A 27266-nucleotide genomic window follows, 5' to 3' on the forward strand; every position below is an offset into this window, starting at 1 on the left:
ATGAATAATTTAGTTTATGATTCTCTTTAATATGGCTGTAGATACTACTTAAGCTTTGTCTGTTTTCAGAAGGTTGAAAAGGAGGTGTTACCGCTGATGATCTCCTCCTTATTACTGTTTGTAGATTGAGTGGGATTAAATATATTTGAGAGAGAGGTCAAGGGACAAATTTATTTAAAGAGCAAATCTATTGAATAAATCTCTGTATGAAACTGAGCATTCCCTTTGGAAAATATAGTACTAATATATTTTTAAAATGATGCTAAATAACTTCTGTTGATTTTTCTTTGTTTCTCTTTTTTAATGGTAGAATTCTGGTACAGCTCAAGTTTTCAGTTTAGTAGCAGAACGTAGAAAGAAATTTCAGGAAATCATCAATCGCAGTAGCAGTGAAGCAAATCAGGTGGTTCGTCCCAAAACTTCAAGTAAATGGTCTGCTCCTGGTTCAGCTCCACAGTTAACTACAGCCATTTTGGAAATTAAAGAAAGCATATTGTCTTTGCTAATTAAACTTCACCACAAACTCTCAGGAAAACAAAACTCCTACTATCCCCCTTGGCTTGATGACATAGAAATTTTAATCCAACCAGAAATTCCTAAATACAGTCATGGAGATGGTATAACTGCCGTGGAAAGAATTTTACTAAAAGCTGCATCGCAAAGTAGAATGAACAAACGCATCATTGAAGAGATATGTAGAAAAGTGACCCCTCCTGTACCACCTAAAAAAGTCACTGCAGCAGAGAAGAAAACATTGGACAAAGAAGAAAGGTAATTTTTATTTTTAATGTTTTAAACGTGTGTATAGTTGAAAATTTGATATTTTCTTCCTTTTGGTCATTTGAGGATAATCACCTGGATGTTTAACAGGAACAGTCATAGCTGATTAGTTTGTAACATAAATGGAATGGAGCATAGTCAGTGCTTGCACATGTGATGTATTGAGTTTCTTGATGGACAGGTGAGACTTTCTGACCCCAATGTAAAATTACTACCTTAAACCTGTATGTCTCTTTGGAAAAATTGCTACTGCTTTTATTGCTGTAGGGATCTAATAATTCTCTTACTCTTAAAGTTGAACTGTTCAGCTTTAAATGAGAATATTAAAAATATTTAAAATATTTCTCAAAATAAAAATCCAACTGCTTTAGTTTCTTTTGGTCTTTTCTAATCTTTATTAATATATGATTGCTGATTTTTAAAAAGTGATGTTTTAAAACACATTCTGACTAACTTATGCTTCTAGCTTTTGGATCTTTAGGTTGCTTATAATTTGTTGTTAAATTATATTTATAAACTTTTTTTTCATCTTTTGACTTTCTTGAAAAAAAAGAATGGGATTTTTTTTTTTATCTCAAGATATATACTATGTTATGTGGGGTTTGTGGGTCAAGGACTATGAGCATGGTTTGGTTCTTTTTTTTAGTGGTACATTGTTTGCCAGAAGAGTTGTGTTACTGTGCATTGTCACAAATTGTTTCCCAAGAGCCTTGTCAACATTGGTGACCCTGCTGTCATAAACATGACAAGGTGAATCTCGAGAGATTGAAACTCAGCATAATTGTCAAACTCTTGGAAAAGGTTCAGTGTTTATTAAAGAAAAAAAAAAAAAAGAGCATGCCTTCTAATGAGTGTACATAGGCTGAAAGACCCAGGACATTTAAAAAAAAAAGATTTCAGATCAAATTCAAGATAGTCATTGCTCACTTCTCTGAGGTTATAAATAATATTCATTGTTTTAATTTCTTTATTATTTAAGACAAATTTGTCTACAAAAGCAACAATTATAGGGGAAGGGTACACGTTTCCCCTTAGGGAGGGTCCAAAGGGATCACGTCAATATTATCTTAATTTAAGAACCTAGGACCTTTATCATCTGAATCTATTTTATATATAGGTAAAAATCATTGTCAACAGAGTTATCTGGACTACTATTGTGAGCAGTATGACTAATACATTATTTAGCCGTTTGAAGTGTACTTTAGAGGTATTTTCTGGATAATTTCATCTTCTTAGTTACTTTTAAAATTGAATATAGGCAGTTATGGGTTAAATGATCAGTGGAAGCAAGCCTAAGATGGATCTTACTCGATTGATCCGTTTCTCATTCATTGGGTGTCAGTCAAGCAGTTTTCTAGACATATCTGTGTCCGGTGTTGGACTTCCTGACCTCGAGGAATTGATACTATAATGGAGAGACAGACTGGTAAACAGATAGTTTGTTAGTAGTGTTAACATAGTGTAACAGATACTATCTTAGGTACACAGGGTGTTAATGGGAGTAGTAGGACATAAGGCTAAGAAGGTAACCATATATCGTTAACTGGCACAGGGTATAAACGGTTACAGGGAAACTGTGGAAGGATTTTAAGTGAGGAATAATATATAGGGTAATTACATGAGGGTGGATTAGAGTGGGTTAAGACTGGAAATTGGGAGAGCAAGCTACTTAGTCATCTAGTGGGGCAGGTGTGGTAAGGGTCTGAACTAAGACAGTGATGATAATAAAGAGAGGAGGAGATGTATATGAGATATTTAGCAGGTACAAGTTGTTAGACTCGGTCATCAGCTTGATGTGAGAAATGAGGGAGATGTCTTGAATGGTGCCCTGATTTCTGACTTGGATAATGTTCCTTTTACCAAGATAATGGAGTATAGGAGGGGGTCTCAGGCTCAGTAGTAAAACTGATCTGTTCAGTTCTGGACACTACTAAGTTTAAGAGGGACACCCAGATGAAGATGTCCAGTCAGATATAGGGTTTAAAACTTAAGGGAGAATTCTTAGAGCTACAGATTTGAGCACCTAGGTAGTAGTAAATTCTTGTATGTGGGAGAAGGTTTACAGTAAGAAAATGAGAAGACTGAATATAGAACTCTAGGGAAAAACATTAAAGGAAATGACTGAGGAAGGGGTACCTACAAAGGTGACTGATAAAGGGATGGCTGAGCAGAGTAAGAGAAAAACTGGGGTGAGTGGCATTAGAGAAGTCACAAGAGGAAGTTCAGAAAACAAGAAACTTATCAAAATTGTTAAGTGCTACAGGAGTTCAATAAGATTGGCCATCCTATTTGATTTGTTAGTTAGGAGGTCATCCTTTGGTACCTGTATAAGGAGCAGTTTTAGTCTCATATATAGTTACACTACATCTCTGATGTAATTAAAAGTTTGTTGGGAGGCCGAGGTGAGTGGATCACGAGGTCAGAAGATCAAGACCATCCTGGCCAACATGGTGAAACCTCGTCTCTACTAAAAATATAAAAATTAGCTGGGCGTGGTGGCGTGTGTCTGTAGTCCCAGCTACTAGGGAGGCTGAGGCAGGAGAATTGCTTGAACCTGGGAGGCAGAGGTTGCAGTGAGCTGAGATCGCACCACTGCACTCCAGCCTGGCGACAGAATGAGACAATCTCAAAAAAAAAAAGTTTGTTATAAAAAATTTATATTAATATATGCAAAAGCCTATGGTAGATTAAGAATTTAGGAGAATTCCTAAATAGGAGTTATAAAGAACTAACAAAAAATTTGTTTCCGTGGGAGAAAGGACATTCAGTAACATATAATTCAGATGACTATTCATTAAGTTTGTATTAGTAAGAGCCTAGAATGTAATAAATCTACTGACAAAATTAGAAGGTTGAAAATGAGGTAAGATTGTTATTTTTGTTAATTAGTGGTCTCTCTTAGTGGTCAGATCCTTCTTTCTGTTATATAATAGTATATCCTTTTATTTTGAAAGAAGATAAACAGTGAATCAAAATCTGTTTTTCTTGATTAAGGGAATTTTGTAATTATTACGAATAATGTGATACTGGAGGACATAGTTTAGATGCTGCTTTTACAAAGGCCCTGATGCTATTGTAATAAATAATATTCTAAAAATTTTAAAGGCTTTCTTTGTGATAGGTTTTGTTTTCTTTGAACAATAATGGTATTGACAAGGACTTGAAACTAATTTTGTAGCAGACAGCTAAGGATTAAGATGACTCTATTTGGATCTCACCGTGCTTCTCCCATTTGTCTTTCCTCTGGTTTCGTTTTGGATTTTCATAATAAAGGCAGAACCGTTCATAAACACTTAATGAGGATCCATTTCCAAGTACTTCACTGTTAGACAAACTCAGCATCACTTTCATAATAGATTAACTTAATAGAAAACGAGATGCAAGCAGAAAACGTTAGATGGTTGTAATAAAATGCAGCTTCAATGTCTTTACCTCAGGAGTTAATGGAAAATTTTTGAGTTGTCCTGAATCTGCCAGAACTTGTATATGTTCTTGTTAATGGCGTTTATTTACATTTATGCCCATTTAGGAAAGTAATAATCTCGATTAAGGAAACATTCACAACAATGACATCCCATTTCTGGTTAGTATAGAAACTTGCTATAGAAGTGCATTTTAGTATTAGTGTCAAGCAGTTACAGTTGAGGTTTTCTTATGTTTAATAGATTTTTTAAAAGTACACTCTATGGACATATGTATTCTAATTGTAAGTGTACATGTTTAAAGGTGAGCTGTAGAGTGAGTGGCATTAATGAAAGAAGTATGGCAAAACTTACAGATTTACAAAGTAGCGATTCAGAAGACCAAAAATGTAGTCTGTTAATGCTGTTGTTGCTCATAGCATTTTTGGAGGTCACTTAGAGTGCTTTGAGCATCTAGAGCACATTTTTCTTTGCTTCCATTTCTTCCATTGTGGCAAATATTTGTCCTTTGAGGATGGATTTAATTTTAAAAAGCTTTTTATTTTGAAGTAATCTTAAACTTACATAAATGGTTCAGGAAGTTCTTTGTACCCTCAACTATCAGAATTAGCAGATTGATAATGGTATTTGAGTATGATTAAATCTTTAGATCCCAAGTTTTGATAGTGGTCCCAATAATGTTTGGTTTGTCTTCTCTTCTCTTCTCTTCTCTTCCCTTCTCTATTCATTTCTTTTCTTTTCTTTGAGACAGGGTCTTGCTCTGTCACTCAGGCTAGAGTGTAGTGGTATGATCACAGCTCACTGCGCTCACTGCAGCCTTGACCTCCTAGGCTCAAGTGATTCTCCCACCTCAGCCTCCTGAACAGCTGGGACTACAGGTGTGTGCCACCATGCCTGGCTAATTTTTAAAAATTATTTGTAGAGATGAATTCTTGCTATGTTGCCCAGGCTGGTCTCAAACTCCTGGGCTCAAGTGATGCCCCCGCCTCAGCCCCACAAAGTGGTGTGATTACAGGCATGAGCCGCTGCTCCTGGCCCCCAATAATATTTCTTTTGTTACTTTCTTTTTTTTTTTAATTCGTTTTTGAGACAGAGTCTCACTCTGCCACCCAGGCTGGAGAGCAGTGGCACGATCTTGGCTCACTGCAACCTCTGCCTCCTAGGTTCAAACAATTCTCTGCCTCAGCCTCCCGAGTAGCTGGGATTATAGGTGCTTGCCACCACGCCCGGCTAATTTTTGTATTTTTGGTAGAGACAGGGTTTCACCATGTTGGCCAGGCTGGTCTTGAACTCCTGACCTTGTGATCCACCCGTCTCGGCATCCCAAAGTGCTGGGATTACAGGCGTGAGGCACTGCACACAGCCAGTAATATTTCTTATAGCAGAAAGATCCAGTTCATAATCACTCCTTGCATTTCATTGTCATGCCTCTTTGTTCTCCTTCAATATGGAAGTTTTTATTTTCATAACCTTGGCACTTTTAAAGATTATGAAGCAGTAGTAACATTGTAGAATATCCCTTAATTTGGGATTTTCTGTTTTCCCTTTATGTTTTGACTCAGTTTATACAACTTTGGCAGGAATGTCAATGAAGTGTTGCTGTTTTCTTTTCATTGTATCCCATAAGGTGTTATATGATTTCAATTTGTTTCATCACTGGTGATTAACTTTGATCATGTCTGCCAGACTTCTTCACAGTCAAATTACCTTTCCCACCCCAGTTTACAATTAATACATAATTTGTGGAGAGATACTTTGAGATATTGTAATATCCCCATTCTTATCAACTTTATATTCATTTATTTTTATCAGTGTGGACTCATGGGTTCCTATTTTATTTTATTTTATGGGTTATAATCTCATATGCTTGTTATTAATTTTGGTGCTCAAATTATTACAGATTTGGCCACTAGGAGTCATGTCAAGCTGGTTTCCGGGTCCTTTTGATCTATCCCCATCATTCTTTGAGCATATTCCTATTTTCTGGGGCAATAAGATGTTCCAGGCTTGGCCAGGTGTCGTGGCTCACACCTGTAATCCCAGCACTTTGGGAGGCTGAGGCGGGCAGATCACTTGAGGTCAGGAGTTCGAGATCAGCCTGGCCAATGTGGAGAAACCCCGTCTCTACTAAAAATACAAAAATTAGTCGGGCATGGTGGCGCGTGCCTGTAATCCCAGCTACTCAGGAGCCTGAAGCATGAGAATTGCTTGAACCTTGGAGGCAGAAGTTGCAGTGACCTTAGATCGTGCCACTGCACTCCAGCTTGGGCGATAGAGTGAGACTCCATCTCAAAAAAAAAAAAAAAAAAAAGATGTTGCAGGCTTATCCTGTACTTGGAGTCAGCCATTTCTCCAAGGAGTCCTGGTTGCTTTTTGGAGAGAATGGTATTTAGAGACCCCAGTCCATGTGTTTATTCTAATGAAGTATAGCTGTCTCAGACCCTCTTAGGACAGAGCTGGGGAAAATTGTGTGTGTGTTTCTTTGTTTGTCTGTGTTTGTGTTGGAAGGCAGTGTGAGAGAGGAAGGGAGAAATTTATATTTAGTTTTATGTCTGCCTTTATGTACTGAAAACTGTGAGTTCACTCTGATACTTTCACTTCCAATCCATCCCTCTAGGAGTCATTCTTGTTTTCTCTCTTTCCATATTTGTAACTCTGTAACTCTCTACTTCCACAGTGAGATACCTGACACCTATAACTCTCTCTCTCTCTGTGTATGTATCTATCTGGATAGATATATTTAACTTTTTTAGTTAAAAAATTACATGTATTTAACTAAAATGTTATATATATATATAACTTAAAAAAAAATCAACTCCCTTATATATAACTGCTTTCTTCTAATCTTTTACCATACAAATGCCCTCCTGTGCCAGGTTGTCGAGTCCTGACACTCTGTGCTAGGACATGTTCAGAAAGGGAAGAGAGGGGACGGGTAGATTTAATTTTTTGAAAAGGCCAACATCATTGAGAGTTAACTTTGATGAATAAGTTGAGTGATCAACCTGGATAATAATATTTTGGCTCAAAAACAGTATAAAAGAATTGTTGTTATAAAATAATAAGGCAAGTTTTTTATGTGGATCCTAAATTATCTGTAAATGTTAGAAAAGGAGTGTTAACAATTTTTTGAATATTATTGGCAAAAATATGTAACTTCTCATGGTAAAGTGGACCGCAGAACTTGACTTTGTAGTTGCTCCTGATTATCCCCACTAATTTCATGGGAGCAAATGTGTGGATAATTTAAAAATTACTGTATTTCATTCTTCTGAATTTTATATGTTATATCCTTGAATCATATCAGATTAATAGAAAAATACTTTTAGGTTTCCCATAACAATGGTTGCACAGACTTTCAGTTTAACATAATGCTTTGACTTCTATACTGTATAGATATAATAAATGGTCATTGAAGAAACTGCTGTAGTATACTCTGCCCATTATGTTCTCATGTCTTCTGTATTATGGGTATGACACAAAGGACATCAGTTCCTCTTCGAGTTTTGTTCAAGTAAAAATTTATCTCTTCCGTGAAGTAACATATAATTTACCTTTTCTAACCTTTCATTTTTTCTTCTTCCTCTCCTTCACTTCTTGTTTAAATTATTAATTTAACTTTTCCTTACTGGGAGTGAAACTTTATGCTTACTAGTATTGTTAGCATCACATAATCTGAAGAAACCTGTCTTCTTTCTTTATTAGTTGACTTATTTTCCTATTCTTATGTTATGGTAACACTGTATTGGTGGATTTTTTTTGGCAACCAGTTGCAATTAAAATATTCTTTGGATGTCCATCAATGATAGACTGGATTAAGAAAATGTGGCACATATACACCATGGAATCCTATGCAGCCATAAAAAAGGATGAGTTCATGTCCTTTGTAGGGACATGGATGAAGCTGGAAACCATCATTCTGACCAAACTGTCACAAAGACAAAAAACCAAACACTGCATGTTCTCACTCATAGGTGGGAATTGAACAATGAGAACACTTGGACACAGGAAGGGGAACATCACACACCAGGGCCTGTCATGGGGTTGGGGGAGGGGGGAGGGGAAACATTAGGAGATATACCTAATGTAAATGACAAGTTAATGGGTGCAGCACACCAACATGGCACATGTATACATATGTAAGAAACCTGTACGTTGTGCACATGTACCCTAGAACTTAAAGTATAATAAAAAAAAATTAGTAAGACGTTAAGCTACAAAAAGAAAAAAATATTCTTTGGAAGTAGACAAGGCATACATAATAAATATAATATAGTGAATTAACCCAAGGGAATATTTAGGGCTTTGTAATACAGTTTTATTCTTATGTTGTGTTTGAGACTTCTTCACATTCTTTTACTTTATACAAAATAAACCAAACTTGAAGTATGTCCTAGTAGAAACGGGGAAACTTACTGGCTTCTGTTCATTCTTTGTTAGGAGAGGCCTATTCTTAGGGTAACAGTAAATATGACTATTCTTATCGTTTAGACTTTGTTTATATCTAAACATCATAGCTTCTTCTAGCAATCAGTTTACTGTTATTTGTGCCTGGGGTTAAATTGTTAGTCTCTTGCTAAAAAAAGATGTTCTTGCTCTTGCTACCTTCTGACGTATACTTAGGAACTTGTGTTATTGGAAATCCAAATATTCTATCTACCTTAATTATTATTTTACATTTTAAAGTACATCTTGACTTTTATTTTTATCTATTAAACCAGTGAGTTTGTAACCTTTTAAAATTAGTAGAATCCTTTTAAGGGCAATCAAGTATTAGAAGAAATTTAATACATAATACAGAAAATAGATTGTTCTCACCTGTGTGCCAGGGGCTTTTTATACATTATATACTCCTGAAACATAGTAGCTAGGTCTTAAGCACATCTGATACTTACAACTTTATTTCTGTTTAATCTAGGCGACAGAAGGCTAGAGAGAGGCAGCAGAAATTGCTTGCGGAGTTTGCTTCACGACAGAAAAGCTTTATGGAAACTGCAATGGATGTTGGTAAGTCAAAATTATTAGTTTAGAACTCTCATAATTATACTTATTACTTTAGGGATGATGTATTCCAATCTTTTACTAATTTAAAACATTACAGACTTATGATTTCTAGTGTTTATTTGGTCTTTAAATAATATAGTGATGGAAGATCAGACTTTTATTATAGACTTTTATTATATTCTGTTGTTAGTAGCTGTAATTGTTAGGAAGTTCTTCCTGATGGTAGCAATATTGTATGCTCCTTTTGTTCTCTTCTGTTAAACGGTCTTTAGATTTGTGAGATCCATCAATATACATTTACTTATCTTGATCTTTTTCTGTGAAATTATCTTAAAATCCTTAAAATAGTTTCAGATGCTTCTAGTGCCTCTTTCTGGTATACCTTCATTATTTCTTAAAATCAGGTGAACTTCTCATTTCCATTAAGATTAGCATTAGAATTTATACAGTGAGAGAGGATACCATGTTTCTGTATGATAGTAGCCTTTTACACACATTGGAGAAATAGATTAAATCTCAATGTCAGTCTTTAGTTAACCAGGATATTCCCTTCCCTGACTATTTCTTCCATTCCAGCAAATTTTTTCTTTAATTTTTAGAAAAAATTGTGGAAAGAAAATAAAGTCATGCATTTAGTTAAAATACACACATATATGCATTCAAGCATGCATGTACATTTTCATGCATTTTTGTTTACCTAAACACATAACCAACTTCCTGAAGAAATGTATAGAGATCAGTTCAGATTTAGCCTAATGGGTTCTAAACCATCCAGTGTAGTTAATGTTCAGGATATAACTTTGACAGAAAGAATACAGATTGAGCACCCCTAATCTGAAAATCGGAAAATCTGAAATCTAAAATGTGCCAAAATCCAAAACTTTCTGAGCATTGACTTTCCACTTGTGGCATCATGCCACGGGTGGAAAGTTTTTGACTTAAGATTTGTCTTTTGAATTCCTTTTCTGGCAATTTGTTGATTTCCTTTTCATTTGGGTCTGTTACTAGAGAGCTATGAAGTTCAAAATCTCTATTAGGTTTTTCCAGAGGGACAGAAATGGTAGGATATGTATATATGAAAGGGAGTTTACTAGGGAGAATTGGCTTATGTAATTACAAAGATGACATCCCATGATCGGCCATCTGCAAGCAGGGGGATGAGAAAAGCTAGTACTGTGGTTCATTCCAAGTCTAAAACCCTCAAAACCAGAGAAGCTGAAAGTACAGTACCCGGTCTGAGGCTGAAGGCTGAAAACCCCCCAAGAGGCCATTGTTACAGGTCTGAAAGACCAAAGGCCAATTTATCCATTTCTTTTAGGTTTTCCAGTTGGTTGGCATATAGTTGTGGGATGATGCCACAGGTGGAAAGTTTCACACTTGACCTCTTGTGATGGGTTGCAGTCAAAACTATATTTCATTTACAGAATTATTTAAAATGTTGCATAAGGCTGGGTGTGGTGGCTCACATCTGTAATCCCAGCAGTTTGGGAGGCTGAGGTGAGTGGATCACTTGAGGTCAGGATTTTGAGACCAGCCTGACCAACATGGTGAAACCCATCTCTACTAAAAATACAAAAAAATTAGCTGGGTGTGGTGGTGCACACCTGTAATCCCAGCTACTCAGGAGGCTGAGGCAGGAGAATTGCTTGAACCAGGAGACAGGTTTCAGTGAGCCAAGATCATGCCATTGCACTGCAGCCTGGGTGACAAGAGCAAAAAAAAAAAAAAAGGTTGTGTAAAATCACCGTAGCCTGTATGCATAAAGTATATATGAAACATAAATGAATTTTGTGTTTAGACTTGGATTCCAGCCCCAAGATATCTCTGTATATCTATGTAAATATTCTGAAATCTGAAAAAATCTGAAATCTGAAACATTAATGGGCCCAAGCATTTCAGATAAGGGATACTTAACCTGTACTGAAATTCTGTTTATGGAATTTATTTAGCATCAGTTGACTTTATCATATGAAAGAAGAGGGTTTAGTTTATTGACACTACTTTCCCTTTCTCTCTTCTTTCCAAAAATTGATAATTATATTTTTGGTTTTTTGTATGTTTAATATAATTACAATATTTACGTATCGTTCTATTGTAGTAGTCAGTATGTTGATACCACTTCATATAAAATGAACTAATAAGCACCCCATCCTTCCTTTCCTCTTTTACCTCCTGCCTTTTTTCAGATACTTTTAAACTTTTAAATTGTCAAAGTTGCTGACATTTTGTTTTGCAGTCACATTAATGTCTTCCATATGAAGACATGAAAACAATGAAGAGTTTGTATTAGTATGACTTTTTGAATGCTGTTGAGTACAAGGCTAGATAATGTGCTACATAATGGTTCTACATCGACTATTTTTGAGTCTGGTGGCCCAACTCCTGGACCCCTTCAAAGAGACTATCTTTAGTACATAGCCTCTTTTCTTCCAGTCCCTTGATTGCTAAACCCATACCACCTTTTATTTGTTTCTATATGGACCATGACTTTGTTACGTTACCTTGTGTTTTCCCTGAAGTTCCCCAACTGTCTTTTTAAAATTTTATTTAAAAAATTTTATTGTAGCAAGAAACAATGTGCCTTTATGATATCTCTATTATTCTACCTACTCAATCATACAGTAGTCTTTTGCATGGAATTCTTTTCCAATGGACCAGTTCTTTTCCATTCTGGTTCATTTGTTCTCCGGGCATGCCATACAGCTATTACCTTAGGATTTTCCCCTTTTGGGATTGATAATAGAGATTCTTGCATATTAATGTCATCTTTTTTTAAAATCTTATTTTATTGGGGTGCCAATTCAAGTATATTCTTTTTTTTTTTTTTTTTTTTTCTCTTTTAAGAGATAAGGTATTGCTATGTTACCCAGGCTGGATTTGAACTCCTGAGCTCAAGCAGTCCTCCCACCTCAGCCTACCTAGTATCTGGGACTATAGGCATGCACTGCCATGCCTGGGTCAGATCTTAATAATGCATGTTTGGTAGCTAAACCGTCTGATTCTTTATTTCTGGAAGGGACTTTAGTCTACTCTCACACTTGATTTTTCATTTAGATGGATATATAGAATTCCAGATTGATAGACATTTTCTGTCACAACTTTACAACTGAAGGCATTGCCCCTTTGTCTTTTACCATTCATTTGATAAAAAGTCTGGTGGTAATCTAATTTTTACACCTTTGTAGGTGAGCATTTTTTTCCTTTCCTGTGACACATTTGTGATTATCTGATCCTTAGAGGTCTGAAGTTTTATCATTTGTATCTATGAGATCTTTTCCCATCCTCCTTAGTGCTCAATGAGCCTTTTCAGTCTGAAGATTCATATCTCTGAAACTATGAGAATTTTTTTCCCATGTTTTTTTTTTTTTGATAACTGGTATAGTCATCCTCCGAAATGGTTCTGAATGATCCCTGTCTCCTGGTCCTGATGCCCTGTATAGTCATCTACATTGATGTGCATGACCTATAGAATATGGCAGAAGTGAAGGTATATTGTTTCTCATATTAGGTAATGAAAGACGTGATGGCTTCTGTCTTTGTTACTTTCTCTCTCTCTTGGATTACTCATTCTGGTGGAAGCCAGCTGCCATGTCATGAGTATCCCTGTGGAGGCCCATGTGAGTGAGGAACTGAGGCTTCTTGCCCCAACAGTCATGTGAGTGAGCTTGGTTGTGAAACTTCCTGTCCCAGTTAAGCTTTTATTTAATTTTGTTATTTTTTTCTTAAAAAAAAATTTTTTTTAAATTAAAGAGACAAGGTCTCTCTGTATTGCTCAGGCTGGTCTGGCCTCAAAGCAATCCTTCTGCCTCGGCCTCCCAAAGTCCAGGATTACAGGTGTGAGCCACTGCACCTGGTGCCAGTTAAGCCTTTAAATGACTGCAGGTTTGACAGCAATTTCAGGAGAGCTCGTTAGCCAGAACCATACCACTAAGCTGCTCCCAGATGCCTGACCCTCAGAAACTGTTTGAGATAATTCTTTTTAAGCCACTGAGCATTAGGGTATTTTGTTATACAGCAATACTTTCCTTCTTACATTTTATTCTCTTTTGGGACTCATAATTGGATGTTGGATCTCCTAGATTGATCTTTTAATTTTTTAATGTGTTTTATCTTTTATATCATTTGTTCTTTTTGTTTTACATACATAGAGATTTCCTCTCTTCAGTATCTTGTTCTTACCATGTGTATAGAATTTTCTCTAAAAATCTTTCTGAATGAGTTTAGGGTGTTTCTTTTTTTTCTTTATCTGTTTCTCTAAATTATCTTTCTAAATTGCTTGAAAAACTTATGTTAGTCTTTCATGTTGCTAGTTTTCCTCATTTGCCTGATGATTCCTGATTGTCCTGGAGAGGTGGTGTGGGTAGCTCTTGTGGGTTTATTTTACTGAGATGTAAAGAGGTTTGGTTCTAGTAATTGTCTTTAGTCTGTGTACATGGGTAAAGTGTGTTGACTGTCAGATTTGGATTAGGGTTGGGAGAAGGGCCTACTGCTCTAGGTCAGAGCGCCCAGATGCTAACATTCACATTAGAAGCCCCAGTTTTCTCTAAGCTGCTTGTTCAGTTTCTTTGGATAAGAATAGGCTGGTTTTTGTTGTTGTGGATGATCCGTTTTTTCTGTGAGGTAAATGCCAAGCCCCCTGGATGCTCTGTTTAGTCAGAGTTGGGGAAGGAATTGGGGTGCTATGTAGTGAAGTCTATATACAGTCCTTCAAATAATTATTCTGTTTTCAGAGTCATTTCATACTTATAGTTCCTGTCTTCTGCCTCATGTGCTGATTCTGAGCCCAGAGTTGACATTCTAATGGATAGATCAATTCTTCCTTTTCTGTAACTTTCCGATATCACATATCTTTTCTCTGTCATCATGTCTCTATCTCCTCCAGTCTCAGAAATGTTATTGACATCTCCTACTTGCTGGTGAAATTCTCTCCTACCACTTCATCCTTTTTCTATATTCTGTGGGAATATTTCTTCATTTTTTTTCCATTTTTATTTCAGTGGAATTTTTTTTTTTAAAAGAATGAGGGACAAAAGCAGATATTTAGCCTGTAATCTTGAATTAAATACTTAATATGTATTATTGCAGTGTATAAAGTTAATTTTTTATAACAAAAGCACTAAATTTTTATTAAAAGTTAGAAAACACAAATAATAAAAAATAAGAAATAATGTATTTTTACTACCAGATTTCCTAACCTAGGTTATATCCTTACAAGACTTTTTCTAAGTACATACGCATATAAATGCATTTTTTACCAAAATGAGGTTTTACAATGCTATTTTTTTATTATGAAAAATTCCAAACATAGAGAAAAGCTGACAGAATAGTGTTGTGAACACCCATATACCAATATAACTATCAGCTTGTTAACATTGTTCTGTATTTGTTCTCTTGCTTTCTCTCTACTAAATGAAGTAAGTTGCAGACCTTACTGCTAAATACTTTTAACATGCATGCCTTAGGATTGAGAATCTTCTCTTACACAATCACAGTACATCATACCTAAGAAAATTACTTTCCTACAAAACAAAGAAAATAGCTTCAAAATGTCTAACTCAGTACTATGTTAAACAATGAAATTATTGAATAAAACTTTTAGATTTCTTACATTTAAAAAAACGTTTAAAAAGTATAACAAATTTTAAATTGTTTACAGATTATTTTGTCCTCATTGCATCCCACCAAAGATATATAGTCAAAGTTTTGTGCTCTGAAGTTACTTAAGAGCAGTCCTTTTTTGTCAGGTGATGTAACTAGTCTGATGTACAGTTTTAGTTCACCCATGTCAGTATGTTTGCAATTTTAAGAACTAAGAAAAAAAGCTTAATTAATACTTTAAGAAATTGTTTTTATTTGCTACTTTCCACTCACAAGTGAGACAAAACAAAAACAATTTTCTGAGGAATCAATTAAGCAACGTACCCAGAGCAGATTGGGTGGTATTGCCTTGAATAAGAGAATGGTCACCTTATCCTCTGAGGAAACTGGAGGGAAGGAGGAAAGAATGGATGGAGATAGAGGTAAGTTCCACTGGCTTTAAGGGAAATGGGAAGCTCAGGCAGATCACCTTTGATTGCTTTAGTTTTCAGGGTTAGGTAAAAGGTGAGTTCTGCTGGGTGAAAAAGAATGTGACCTGAAGTTTGGAATTGCTGAGGAGAGTGGGAGACATTGGTCATGAAAGCTGACTATAAATAAAGATTAATAAACAATGCTTCCAGCTCAGTTATAGTCAAGATCATAGATTTGAATGTCATAAGTGCAAAGTTATTGACTCCATGTCCTAATTTTTGGAAGGTTTGACCTCTTTTGGCAGTAGCCAGGGCACAGGAAGAACAATTGAGGGATCAGGCAAATATGATTGCTAGCAAACAGAGGCAGTTCACAGAAGTCTTCAGGATAATGAGCTCTACTTTCTCCCAGTCTCGGTTCTTGCATGCTGCAGTGGTGACAGGTGAGGCAATAAAGATTTACGGGCATTTCATTTGTTTATGTTGGCCATGGCCACACCACTAGGCTTCCGGATCACACTGATTCTGTATTCCCTTTATAACAGTCTCTTTCCAAAGATATCTGACCCCAAAAAGCCTGTTTGAGACCCCATTTTCACCCATTGCTCAAGATAAAACTTGCAAAGTCACATGTTGTTCTGCTTTTAATGACTATTTACATGTCACTTTTTGTACTATAGCATTATTAACACACGAAGCAGGGCCTATACCTGGAGTACTATTAATACTTGGCAGCAGTACTGATACAATTTAACCTTAGCCAGATCCTCTCCCTCATTTGTCAAATTCCTTTTTTTTTTTTTGTCTTATTTCATATCTGTGTTGTAAGGACGTAAATAATCTGTATAGTAGTATCTCCTTATCACCGGGGATCTGTTCCAAGGCCCCCAGAGGATGGCTGAAACTAACCATGGGTAGTATCAAACCCCATATATACTGTTTTTTTCCTATACATGATAAAGTTTATAAATTAAGCACAGTAAGAGTTTAGCAACACAATAATAAAATAGAACAATTACAACAGTATGCCAGCATCACTGCTCTTATACTTTGGGACCATTATTAAGTAAAATAAGGGTTACTTGAACACAAGCATTGGGATATTACAGCAGTTGATCTTATAACAGAAATGGATATGCTGGACAAAGGGATGATTCACATCCTGGACAGGACCAAAAGGGACAGTATGAGATTTCATCACGCTACTCAAAATGGTGCATAGTTTAAAATTTTTGAATTGTTTATTTCCGAAATTTTCCATTTAATATTTTCTGACCATGGTTGACCACAGGTAACTGAAACCATGGAAAGTGAAATCCTAGATAAGGGGAGACTACTGTAGTTGCTTCTTTTTATTGTGTCTGTATCTTTGTATATAACAAAAATTCTAATGAAGAAGCATAACATAAAAAATATTTCAAATTTATAACATACAGTATGTTATAAATCCTCTAATCAAATATGGTACATTATTAGGTAGTTTAAGTATGAAAACTTTTCTTTCTGAATGCAACACATTTCTACTGTGATTAGCACTCTTGCCTGTTTAATGCCTTTGTCTAGTTATCAAGTTTCCTACATGAAGAGGCAGTATTACTTCTGCATTTCCTTTCATCCTTCTTTCTTGATCATTATCCTCCCCACCACCTTTTAAAATTTTTATTAGCCATCTACGTGTAGGAGTCAAGGTGTTAGATTATAAACTTGATCCATTAAGATTTGTCCGGTTTGTCAGATAGGTATAGCTGAAATGCAACAGAATTACATTCCCAGTGAGAGTTCAGATACTTAATGAAGAATAAGAATTTATTTGGGAATTACTTTCTGTTATTAAACATATTACATTTTAATTGTAAAATTTATACAGTACAGAAAAGCATCAAGAAGGAACAATTTTATCCCTGATCCCACTATCCAAATAACATGTACACTACTGATTATACTGTATAGCACAATTTTATGCCATGCCTTTTTACCCAACATTTTAGTGTAAGAATTTCCCTACATTATTATTGAAAGCTTCTTGTAACTATTAAAGTCTGTACTTCTTTGGGGAAGCAGTATAGTGTAGTGGTTGTGAGCATGGACTCTGGAGCCTGACTGGGTTTATAGCTCAGCCACACTCCATTGCCTGGAGTAATTTACTTAACTTCTCTCTGCCTCAGTTTTCACATTGTTACAAAGGAATTTTTATACTACCTCATAGGGTTGAGAGGGTCAAATGTACGTACATTTAAAATGCTTAGAATAGAATGGTACATAATAAGCATTATATAAACATTGGCTATTGCTGTCATCATTTTTATTCTATAGTTTGCTTAATCATTCACCCACAAGTGGACTGTGTAGGGTTTTTTTTTTTCTAATTTTAATGATAATAAACATTATGTACATAAAATTTTTCCTCTATTTTTGGTCTGGGTCCAAGAGTATGAATTTTGGTGGTTGATCATGATGAGGATGAAACATATTTTTGTATGTTAACTGTGTACTCAGCACTGTGATAATACATTCTGTATATTGCATTTTGTCTTGACACATCCATGAGATAGGTAGTATTATCCCAGATACAGATACCTAGGCTTAGAGAGATTAAGTAAATTTGAGGTTATACAGTAGTAAGTGTGGAACAAGGGCTATTAATCAAGAAGTTTTGCATGCTCTTTACTATTTCTTCATATTTAAAGCAAATTGAGGAGAGTATGCTCCCCCCGCACCCCCCTACAGGGTATGCGCCCCCCCCACACACACACAATTGGTAGCCTATAGATAGGAAGGGATAAATATGAGATCAGTTGCAAAATAAGAATTAATAGACCTGATGGTTGGTTGAGTGCTTCAGGCACAGGATAGAAGTGATATTCTGAGTGATGGGAAAGGTTTTATTTTTTTATTTTTAAAAAACAGAGTGAAAACACTGCTTTTCCAATAGACACAGCAAAAATCCTTGCTGTGACTCTACCACTCTTGTGTGGTTGTACAGTCAGTCCCACCTAAATCATAGGAATTGAAAAGGGTGGTGAAGGAGTGATTTTTGTCAACAAAAATTGAGGCCTGTTGTTTGTTATCAGAAAGGACAATAGCTACTGGGTGGATAAGAACAGCATCTGTCCACAGACCCCATACATTAAGATTTCCTTTGGAAAGTAGGAGAGTCTGAGCTGAGAGCTGCCACATTGCAGGATTTGGTTGACTGTTATTGTTGTTATAGATGGAAGAAGTTGTTTTATTTAATAATACAGTTTAATTTGTGATTTATCCTTTTATTTTTAACAGTATAAGCAAATACGTATATATTTGCTTTGTGTGCTACCATTTATATAAGAAGTAGTGCTGGAGATATGAATATATCTTCTTATATAAATGTATATAATTATGTATATTGAGATATAAAATATTTACTTTTTCCTAGAGTCCCTTTCTTAGGTAAGTGTTATACCTTTCTTAGGTAACACATATGTACACTTTCCCTACCTTGCTTTTTCACTTAATGTCATATCCAGGAGATCCTACCATGCAGTGTGTAGAGAGATTCTTCATTCTTTTAAAAAAAATTAATATTTTAAAAAATTTATACATAATAAATGTACATATTTATGAGGCACATGTGATATTTTGATACGTGAATATGGTGTGTAATGGTCAAATCAGGGTAATTAGGATGTCTGTCACCTCAAACATTTATCATTTCTTTGTGTTAGGAACATTTCAAATCTTTTAGTTATTTTTAAATACATAATCAATTATTGTTAACTGTCATTACCCAACTGGGCTATCAAACACTGTTCCTTCTATAACTGTATGTTTGTACACATTAACCAACCTCTCTTCATATCCTCCTCCCCAACCCTTCCCAGTGTCTGGTAACCATCATTTTGCTGTCTACTTTCATGGAATTCACTTTTTAAATTCCCACATACGAGTAAGAAAAAGTGATATTTGTCTTTCTGTGCCTCTCTTATTTCACTTAACATAATGACTTCCAGTTCCATCCATGTTGCTGTAAATGACAGGATTTCACTCTTTTTATGGCTAAATAATGTTCCATTCTATACACACACACACACGCACCACATTTTCTTTATTCATCTGTTGATGGAAACTTAGGGTGCTATCTTCACTATTGTGATAACAATAAACGTGGACACGCAGCTAGCTCTTCAATATACTGATTTCTTTTCTTTTGAATATATACCCAGCACTTGGATTGCTGGGTCATTTGGTAGATCTGTTTTTACTTTTTTGAGGAACCTCCATACTGTTTTTCATAGTTACTATACTAATTTACATTCCTACCAGTAGTATACAAGCATGCCCTTTCTCTACATCCTTGCCAGCATCTGTGATTGTTTTCTTTTTGATAATAGCTATTTTAACTGGGGTGAGATGGATGATATCTTGTTGCAGTTTTGATTTGTATTCCCATAGGATTAATCATGTTGACCTTTTTTTTTCATATGCCTGTTGGTCATTTGTATGTCTTTTTTGAGAAATGACTTATCAGATAATTTGTCCATTTTCAAATTGGATTATTTTCTGCTATTAACTTGTTTGAGTTTCTTTTGTATTCTAGTTATTAATCCTTTGTCCCATGGATAGTTTACAAATATTTTCTCTCATACTGTAGGTTGTCTCTTCACTCTGTTGATTGTATTGTTTGCTGTACAAAATCTTTCTAGCTGATATAACCCCATTTATCTATTTTTGCTTTTGGTGCTTGTACTTTTGATGTTGTACACAAAAAAATCTTTACTCAGACCAATGCCTTAAGCATTTCCACAGTGTTTTCTTCTAGTAATTTCATGATTTGAGGTATTAGAAAGTCTTTAATCCATTTGGATTTGATTTTTGTATATATTGAGAGATAAGGGTCTAGTTTCATTTTTCTACTTACAGATACTTAGTTTTCCAAACATCATTTATTGAAGAGACTGTCTTTTCCCAAGCACTGAATGTTTTTGGTACCTTTGTTGAAAATCAGTTGGCTGTAAATATGTGTATTTATTTCTGTGTTCTCTATTCTGTTCCATTTGTCTTTGTGTCTTTTTTTTTTTTTTTTAGATGGAGTCTTGCTCTGTTACCCAGGCTGGAGTTCAGTGGTGCAATCTCGGCTCACTGCAAGCTCCACTTCCCGGGTTCATGCCATTCTCCTGCCTCAGCCTCCCAAGCAGCTGGGACTACAGGCGCCTGCCACCATGCCCGGCTAATTTTTTTATATTTTTAGTAGAGACAGGGTTTCACTGTGTTAGCCAGGATGGTCTCCATCTCCTGACCTTGTGATCCACCTGCCTTGGCCTCCCAAAGTGCTGGGATTACAGGCATGAGCCACCACACCCGGCCTGTGTCTGTTTTTTATGCCAGTACCATGCTATTTTGATTAATACAGCTTTGTAGTATATTTTGATGTCAGGAAGTATGATGCCTCCAGCTTTTTTTTTTTTTTTTGGCTCGGGATTGCTTTGGCTATTCAGGATGTTTTGTGATTCCATATCATATGAATTTTTCTATCTGTTTTTCTACCTCTGTGAAGAGTGTCATTGGTATTGATAGGGATTGCATTGTGTAGATCACTTTTGGTAGTATGGTCATTTTCACAATATTCTTCCAATCCATGACATGAGATGTCTGTCCATTTTTTGGTGATGACTTCAATTTCTTTCATCCGTGTTTTATAGTTTTCCTTGTAGGAGCTTTTACCTCCTTGGTTAAACTTGTTCCTAGGTTGTTTTTTTTTTTTTTTTTTTTTTTTTTTGTAGCTGTTGTAAATGAGTTTTTTTTCTTGATTTCTTTTTCTGCTAGTTTATTATTGATGTATAGAAACACTACTGATTTTTCTATGTTAATTTTGTATCCTGAAGCTTTACTGAATTTGCTTATCAGTTCTAAGAGTTTCTTGGCAAAGCTTTTAGGTTTTTCTATATGTAAAGTCAAGTCATCTGCAAATAGTGACAATTTGACTTCCCCCTTTTCCATTTGGATGCCCATTATTTCTCTTGCCTAAATGCTCTGGCTTAGACTTTCAGTTCTGTGTTGGAAAAGAGTGGTGAGAGTGGGCATCCTTGTCTTGTTCCAGTTCTTAGAGGAAAAGCTTTCAGCTTTTCCTTGTTCAGTATAATGTTAGCTCTGGACTTGTCATATACAGTCATCATTGTGTTGACATACCTCCATCTATACCTAGTTTGTTGAGGGTTGTCATGAAGGGATGTTGAATTTTGTCAAATGCTTTTTCTGCATCTTTTGAGATGACTGTATAATTTTTGTCCTTCATTCTGTTGCTGTGAGGTATCATGTTTATTGATTTGCATCCTATGTTTAACAATCCTTGCATCCTTGGAATAAATCCCATTTCATCATGGTGAGTGATCTTTTAGCTCTCTAGTATTTGTTAAGGATTTTTTGCATCTGTGTTCATCAGGGATATTGGCCTGTAGTTTTTTTTGTTGTGTCTTTGTCTGGTTTTTGTATCATAGTAATGCTTGCCTTGTAGAATGAGTTCAGAATAATTCCCTTCTTATTTTTCTGGAAGAGTTTGAGAAGAATTGGTATTGGTTCTTTAACATTTTGGCAGAATTCAGCAGTGAAGTCATGTGGTCCTGGGCTTTTCTTTGATGGGAGACTTTTTATTACTGATTCAGTCTCATTACTCATCATTTATCTGTTCAGATTTTTAATTTCTTCTTGGTTCAATTTTGGTAGGTTGTATGTGTCCAGGAATTTATCCATTTCTTTCAGGTTTTCCAATTGGTTGGCATATAGTTGTTCATAATAGTCTCTAATGACCCTTTGTATTTCCGTGGCATCGTTTGTAATGTTCCTTATTCATTTCTGATTTTATTTTGAGTCTTTTCTCATTTTTCCTTGGTTAGTATAGCTAATGGTTTGTCAATTTTATCTTTTGACAAAACCAGCCTTCCGTTTCATTGATCTTTTGCATTTTTTAACTCTCAATTTTATTTATTTCAGCTCCAATCTTTATTATTTCCTTCCTCTTGCTAATTTTAAGTTTGGTTTATTTTTGCTTTTCTGGTTCCTTGAGATACATTATTAGGTTGTTTATTTGAAATCTTTCTACTTTTTCAGTGTAGGTGTTTATTGCTATAAACTTCCTTTTAATTCTACTTTTGCTGTATCCTATAGGTTTTGGTATGTTGTGTTTCTATTTTCATTTGTTTCAAGAAACTTTTAAATTTCCTTCTTAAGGCTGGGCATGGTGGCTTTTGCCTGTAATCTCAGCACTTTGGGAGGCCAAGCGGGTGGATTGCTTTAGTCCAGGAGTTCAGAACCAGCCTGCACAACATGGCGAAACCCCAAAATACAAAAATTAGCCTGGTGTGGTGGTGCATGCCTGTAGTACAGCTACTTGAGAGGCTGAGGTGGGAGGATTGCTTGAGCCCGGGAGGTGGAGGTTGCAGTAAGCAGAGATCATGCCACTGTACTCCAGCCTGGATGACAGAGTGAGACCCTGTCTCAAAAAAACAACAACAAAAATTCCCTCTTAATTTCTTCCTTGATCCATTGGTTGTTCAGGAACATGTTATTTAATTTCTGTGTATTTGTACAGTTTCAAAAGTTCCTCTTGTTATTAATTTCCGTTATATTCCATTGTGGTCAGAAAATATACTTGATTTGATTTAAATTCCTTTAAGTTTGTTGTGACTTGTTTTTTGGCCTAACATGTGATCTATCCTGGAAAATGTTCCATATGCTAATGAAAAGAGTGTGTATTCTGCTGCTTTTGTTGAAATGTTCTGTAAAAGTCTGTTAGGTCTGTTTGGCTTAAAGTGCAGTTTAAATTCAGTGTTTCTTTGTTGATTTTCTGTTTAGATGATTTGTCTAGTACTGAGAGTGGGCTGTTGCCAACCATTATTGAAGAGTCTATCTCTTCCTTGATATCTAATATTTGCTTTGTATATTTGGGTGCTCTGGCATTGAGTGCATATTGTTGTATCCTCTTGTCTGGGTGTGGTACCTTGTGTCTGTAGTCTCAGCTACCCAGGAGGCTGAGATGGGAGGATTACATGAGGCTAGGAGTTCAGGACTGCAGTATGCTATGATTGTATCTGTGAATAGTCACTTTACTCCAGCCTGGGCAACAGAGCAGCAAGACTCTGTCTCTAAAAAAACAAACAAAAAGGAATTCAGAATTGGGACCCCCAATCCAGACCCATATATCTGGATCTGCAATTAAAAACGTATGAATATATATATATATACACACATATATATATACATATATATATGTATATATGTATATATGTATATATATGTATATATGTGTATATATGTATATATGTATATATATGTATATATGTGTATATATGTATATATGTATATATGTGTATATATGTATATATGTATATATGTATATATGTGTATATATGTATATATATACACACACATACATATAATGATAAAGAGATCAATTCAGAAAGAGAATTATATATATATATATTCTCTTTTTGAATTGATCTCTTTATCATTATATAATGACCATTTTTTTCTCTTTTAACAGTTTTGGACTTAAAGCCTGTTTTATCTGCATGTTTTTCTTTTTCATTTGCTTTAAAATTTTTTTTTAATTCCTTTACTTTCAGTTTATATGTGTTTTTACTGGCAAAGTGAATTTCTTGTAGGCAGCATATAGTTGGATCACTTTTTTTTTTTTTTTTTAATCCATACAGGCAGTGTGTATGCTTTAAGTGGAGAATTTAATTTGTTTACATTCAAGGTTATTATTGATAGATGAGGACTTTTTGTTGTTGTTAATTGTTTTCTGGTTGTGTATCCTTTGTTCCTTTCTTCCTCTCTTATTGTTTATCATTGTGTTTTAGTGATTTTCTGTAGTGATAATGTTTGATTTTTTTTTTATTTCTACTGTGTGTATCTGGTCTGCCAGTGAGCTTTATACTTTTTCATTTTTTCATGATGGTGATTATTGCGTTTTTGTTTCCACACACAGGACTCTCCTGAGCATTTCTTGTAAGTTTGGTCTAGTGGTGATGAATTCCCTCAGTTTCTCCTTGTCTAGGAGAGACTTTATTTCTCCATTATTTCTGTAGGATAGCTTTGCTGGGTGTAGTATTTTTGGTAGGCAATTATTTTCTTTCAAAATTTCAGAACTTTGAAAATATCTATTTTTTACTGGCCTGTAAGGTTTTTGCTGAGAAATCTGTTCTTAGTCTAATGGGGATTCCCTTATATGTAACTTGATGCTTTTCTCTTGCTGTTTTTAGAATTGTCTCTGTCTTTCACTTTTTATAATTTGACTATGTTTGCCTTGGGGAGGACGTTTTTGAGTCTAATCTGAGAACTTTTGAGCTTCTTGGATCTAGATGTCCATATTTCTTCCCAGACTTGGGAATTTTTCAGGTGTTACTAGTTTTCTATGCCATTTTTATCTCTTCTTCTTAGTTGTTCACTTAATGGTGTTCCATAAATCTTATAGGCTTTCTTCACTCTTGTATTCTTTTCCCCCTCAAGTAATTTTAAATGACTTAACTTCACGTTCAGAGATTCCTTTTTCTACTTGATCAAGTCTGCTGTTGAAGCTCTCTGTGGTATTTTTTTGTTTGATTTATTCAGCTGTTTGTTTTGTTCAACTCTTTCGGATTTTTGTTTGGTTCTTTTTCATGATAGTCTATCTCTTTGTTGAATTTCTTATGCGTAAGACATTTTCCTGATTCTATTGAATTATGTATCTGTATTTTCTTGTATCTAATTGAGTTTCCTTAAGATTCATCTTTTGAATTTTTTTTCTGGCAATTTGTTGATTTCCTTTTCATTTGGGTCTGTTACTAGAGAGCTATGAAGTTCAAAATCTATATTAGGTTTTTCCAGAGGGACAGAAATGGTGGGATATGTATATATGAAAGGGAGTTTACTAGGGAGAATTGGCTTACATAATTACAAAGGTGACATCCCATGATTGGCCATCTGCAAGCCGGGGGATGAGAAAAGCTAGTACCATGGTTCATTCCTCATTCCAAGTCTAAAACCCTCAAAACCAGGGAAGCTGACAGTACAGTACCTGGTCTGAGGCTGAAGGCCTGAAAACCCCCAAGAGACTTTTGTTACAGGTCCCAAAGCCCAAAGGCCAAAGAACCTGTGTCAAATGTCCAAGGGCAGGAGGAGGAAAGGTGTTCTGCTCTGGGAGGGAGAGAGAGAGAGGAAGCCAAGCCAGCTGAATATCACCCTTCTGCCTACTTTGTTCTAGCTTTACCCACAGTCTGTTGGATAGTGCTCACCCACAATGAGGGCAGATGTTCCTCTTTCATTCACTGACTCACATGTCATTCTCCTCTGGAAAACCCTCACAGACACACCCAGAAACAATGTTCCACCAGCCATCTAGGCATCCCTCAATGCAGTCAAATTGACACCTCGTATTAGCCATCAGTTCATTTTGTCGTGTCGTATTTCCTTGCTTTTTCATGTTTCTTATGTCACTGCATTGATAACTGTACATTTTGTGGAATTGTTGTGTCTTCTGAACTTCCTAGATTGGCTTTTGTAGAGAATGATTCACCTGCAGTTGAATCTTAGTGTGCTGGCTGGGAAAGATGTGGTGACTCTGTTTCTGGGTGGGTATAGTGGTATAACTTCCATGCAGCTTCTCTGGTGGCGTTCAACATCAGCAATAACTGTGGCCTAGGCTATAGAAGTTTGTGGTAGCAGCAGTGGTGACATAGGCTGTTAATGTCCTTGGTGGCAAAGCCTTTTGGGCTCCGCCTATTCTCATTTTCTCCACAGTGGGGAGACTTACCCAAGGGGATCCCTCTTGGTGTCATGTCTTTCATGGCCTATGAGTACCAGTAGCAGTGCTGGGTTCCAGGTGCAGGTGCTTGGAGGGGCTGTGGGGCCTGGGTTTCATGAACCTATTATGGCACTTGGGTCTTGGCATGCCATTTTGCTCTCTGTGGTAGGGGTAGATTTAGGTTGCCACAGAGTCAGGATCTGTGACTCTGAGGCACCTTCTAGCAGCTTGGATTCAGGGAGTTGGGTTGTTTACCCCTGGGGAACAGGTCACATCTTGCCTCTGGGGAAGAAAGGGTGCTCCTGAGGTTTGAGCCCAGGGTGCAGGATATAGCCACTATTTGGGAGTCTGAGCCAGTAGGGCTTAGTAGCAGCCATGTCCCTGGGGATGTAGTACTGTATAGTGGTTACTCTAGACCCTGTGATGGTGGGGCTTGGCAGTATCCCAGACTCTGTGATCCCAGGTGCAGTGTCAGCAAGTATGTCAGAATGGCCAAATACAGATGTCATTTGGGCCCTTGAGGGTTATGGAGCAGCACAGCAGGGAGTCCACTCCCCATGGAGAAGGGTGTCTCAGCAGCTTAGACCTTAGGGGCTAGTCTAGCTCCAGGGAAGCAAGTTACTAGAGTTGTTTGACCTGTATGGAGGAGTGTCTCAGCTCAGCCACTGCTCTGTTTTCCTGGGATGACGGGTGTCATATCAGGCTAGCCCTAGGCTCTGTAGCTCAGCCAGGGCATTAGTTCCCCAGGAGGTATTATACTGTTAAGAGAATGAAATGGTAAGCCATAGACTGAGAGGAAATATTTGCAAAACACACATCTGATAAAGGACTGGTATTCAAAAGATATAAATAATTCAACAATAAGAAAACAACCTAGTTTTTAAAATGAGCAAAAGATCTGAACAGACACCTTACAAAGAAGATGCAAGAATGGTAAATAAGTATGTCAAAAGATGCTCAGCATCATTCATCATTAGGGAAATGCAGAGTAAAACAACAGTGAGATACCACTACACGGCTATGACTAAATGCAGAAATCTGACACTACCAATTTTTTGTGAGAATACAGAGCAGTGGGAACTCTAATTCATTGATGGTTGCAATTCAAAATGGTATGGCTGCTTTGGAAGAGTTTGGCATTTTCCTGTAAAGCTAAGCTTATTCTTACCATATGATCCATCACTTGTGCTCTTAGATATTTATTTAACTGATTAAAAAACTTATTTCCACACAAAAAAATCTTCATACTTATTTTTATAGCAACTTTATTTATAATTGCTCAGAATTGGAAGCAGCTAA

General features: G+C 36.1%; 1 protein-coding gene across 4 annotated transcripts in view; it reads left to right on the forward strand.

Moving 5' to 3' along the window:
* Nucleotides 1-27266, forward strand: part of UBR3 (ubiquitin protein ligase E3 component n-recognin 3) — a 256230-nt gene that overhangs the window by 125057 nt on the left and 103907 nt on the right. For all 4 annotated transcript variants that reach the window (XM_054476978.2, XM_054476980.2, XM_054476979.2 and 1 more), the window contains exons 23-24: nt 311-771; nt 9121-9209. In XM_054476978.2, the coding sequence (XP_054332953.1) occupies nt 311-771; nt 9121-9209 (550 nt within the window). The remainder of the gene's footprint in view (nt 1-310; nt 772-9120; nt 9210-27266) is intronic.

Source organism: Pongo pygmaeus, chromosome 11, assembly GCF_028885625.2.
Source record: "Pongo pygmaeus isolate AG05252 chromosome 11, NHGRI_mPonPyg2-v2.0_pri, whole genome shotgun sequence".
NCBI lineage: Eukaryota > Metazoa > Chordata > Mammalia > Primates > Hominidae > Pongo > Pongo pygmaeus.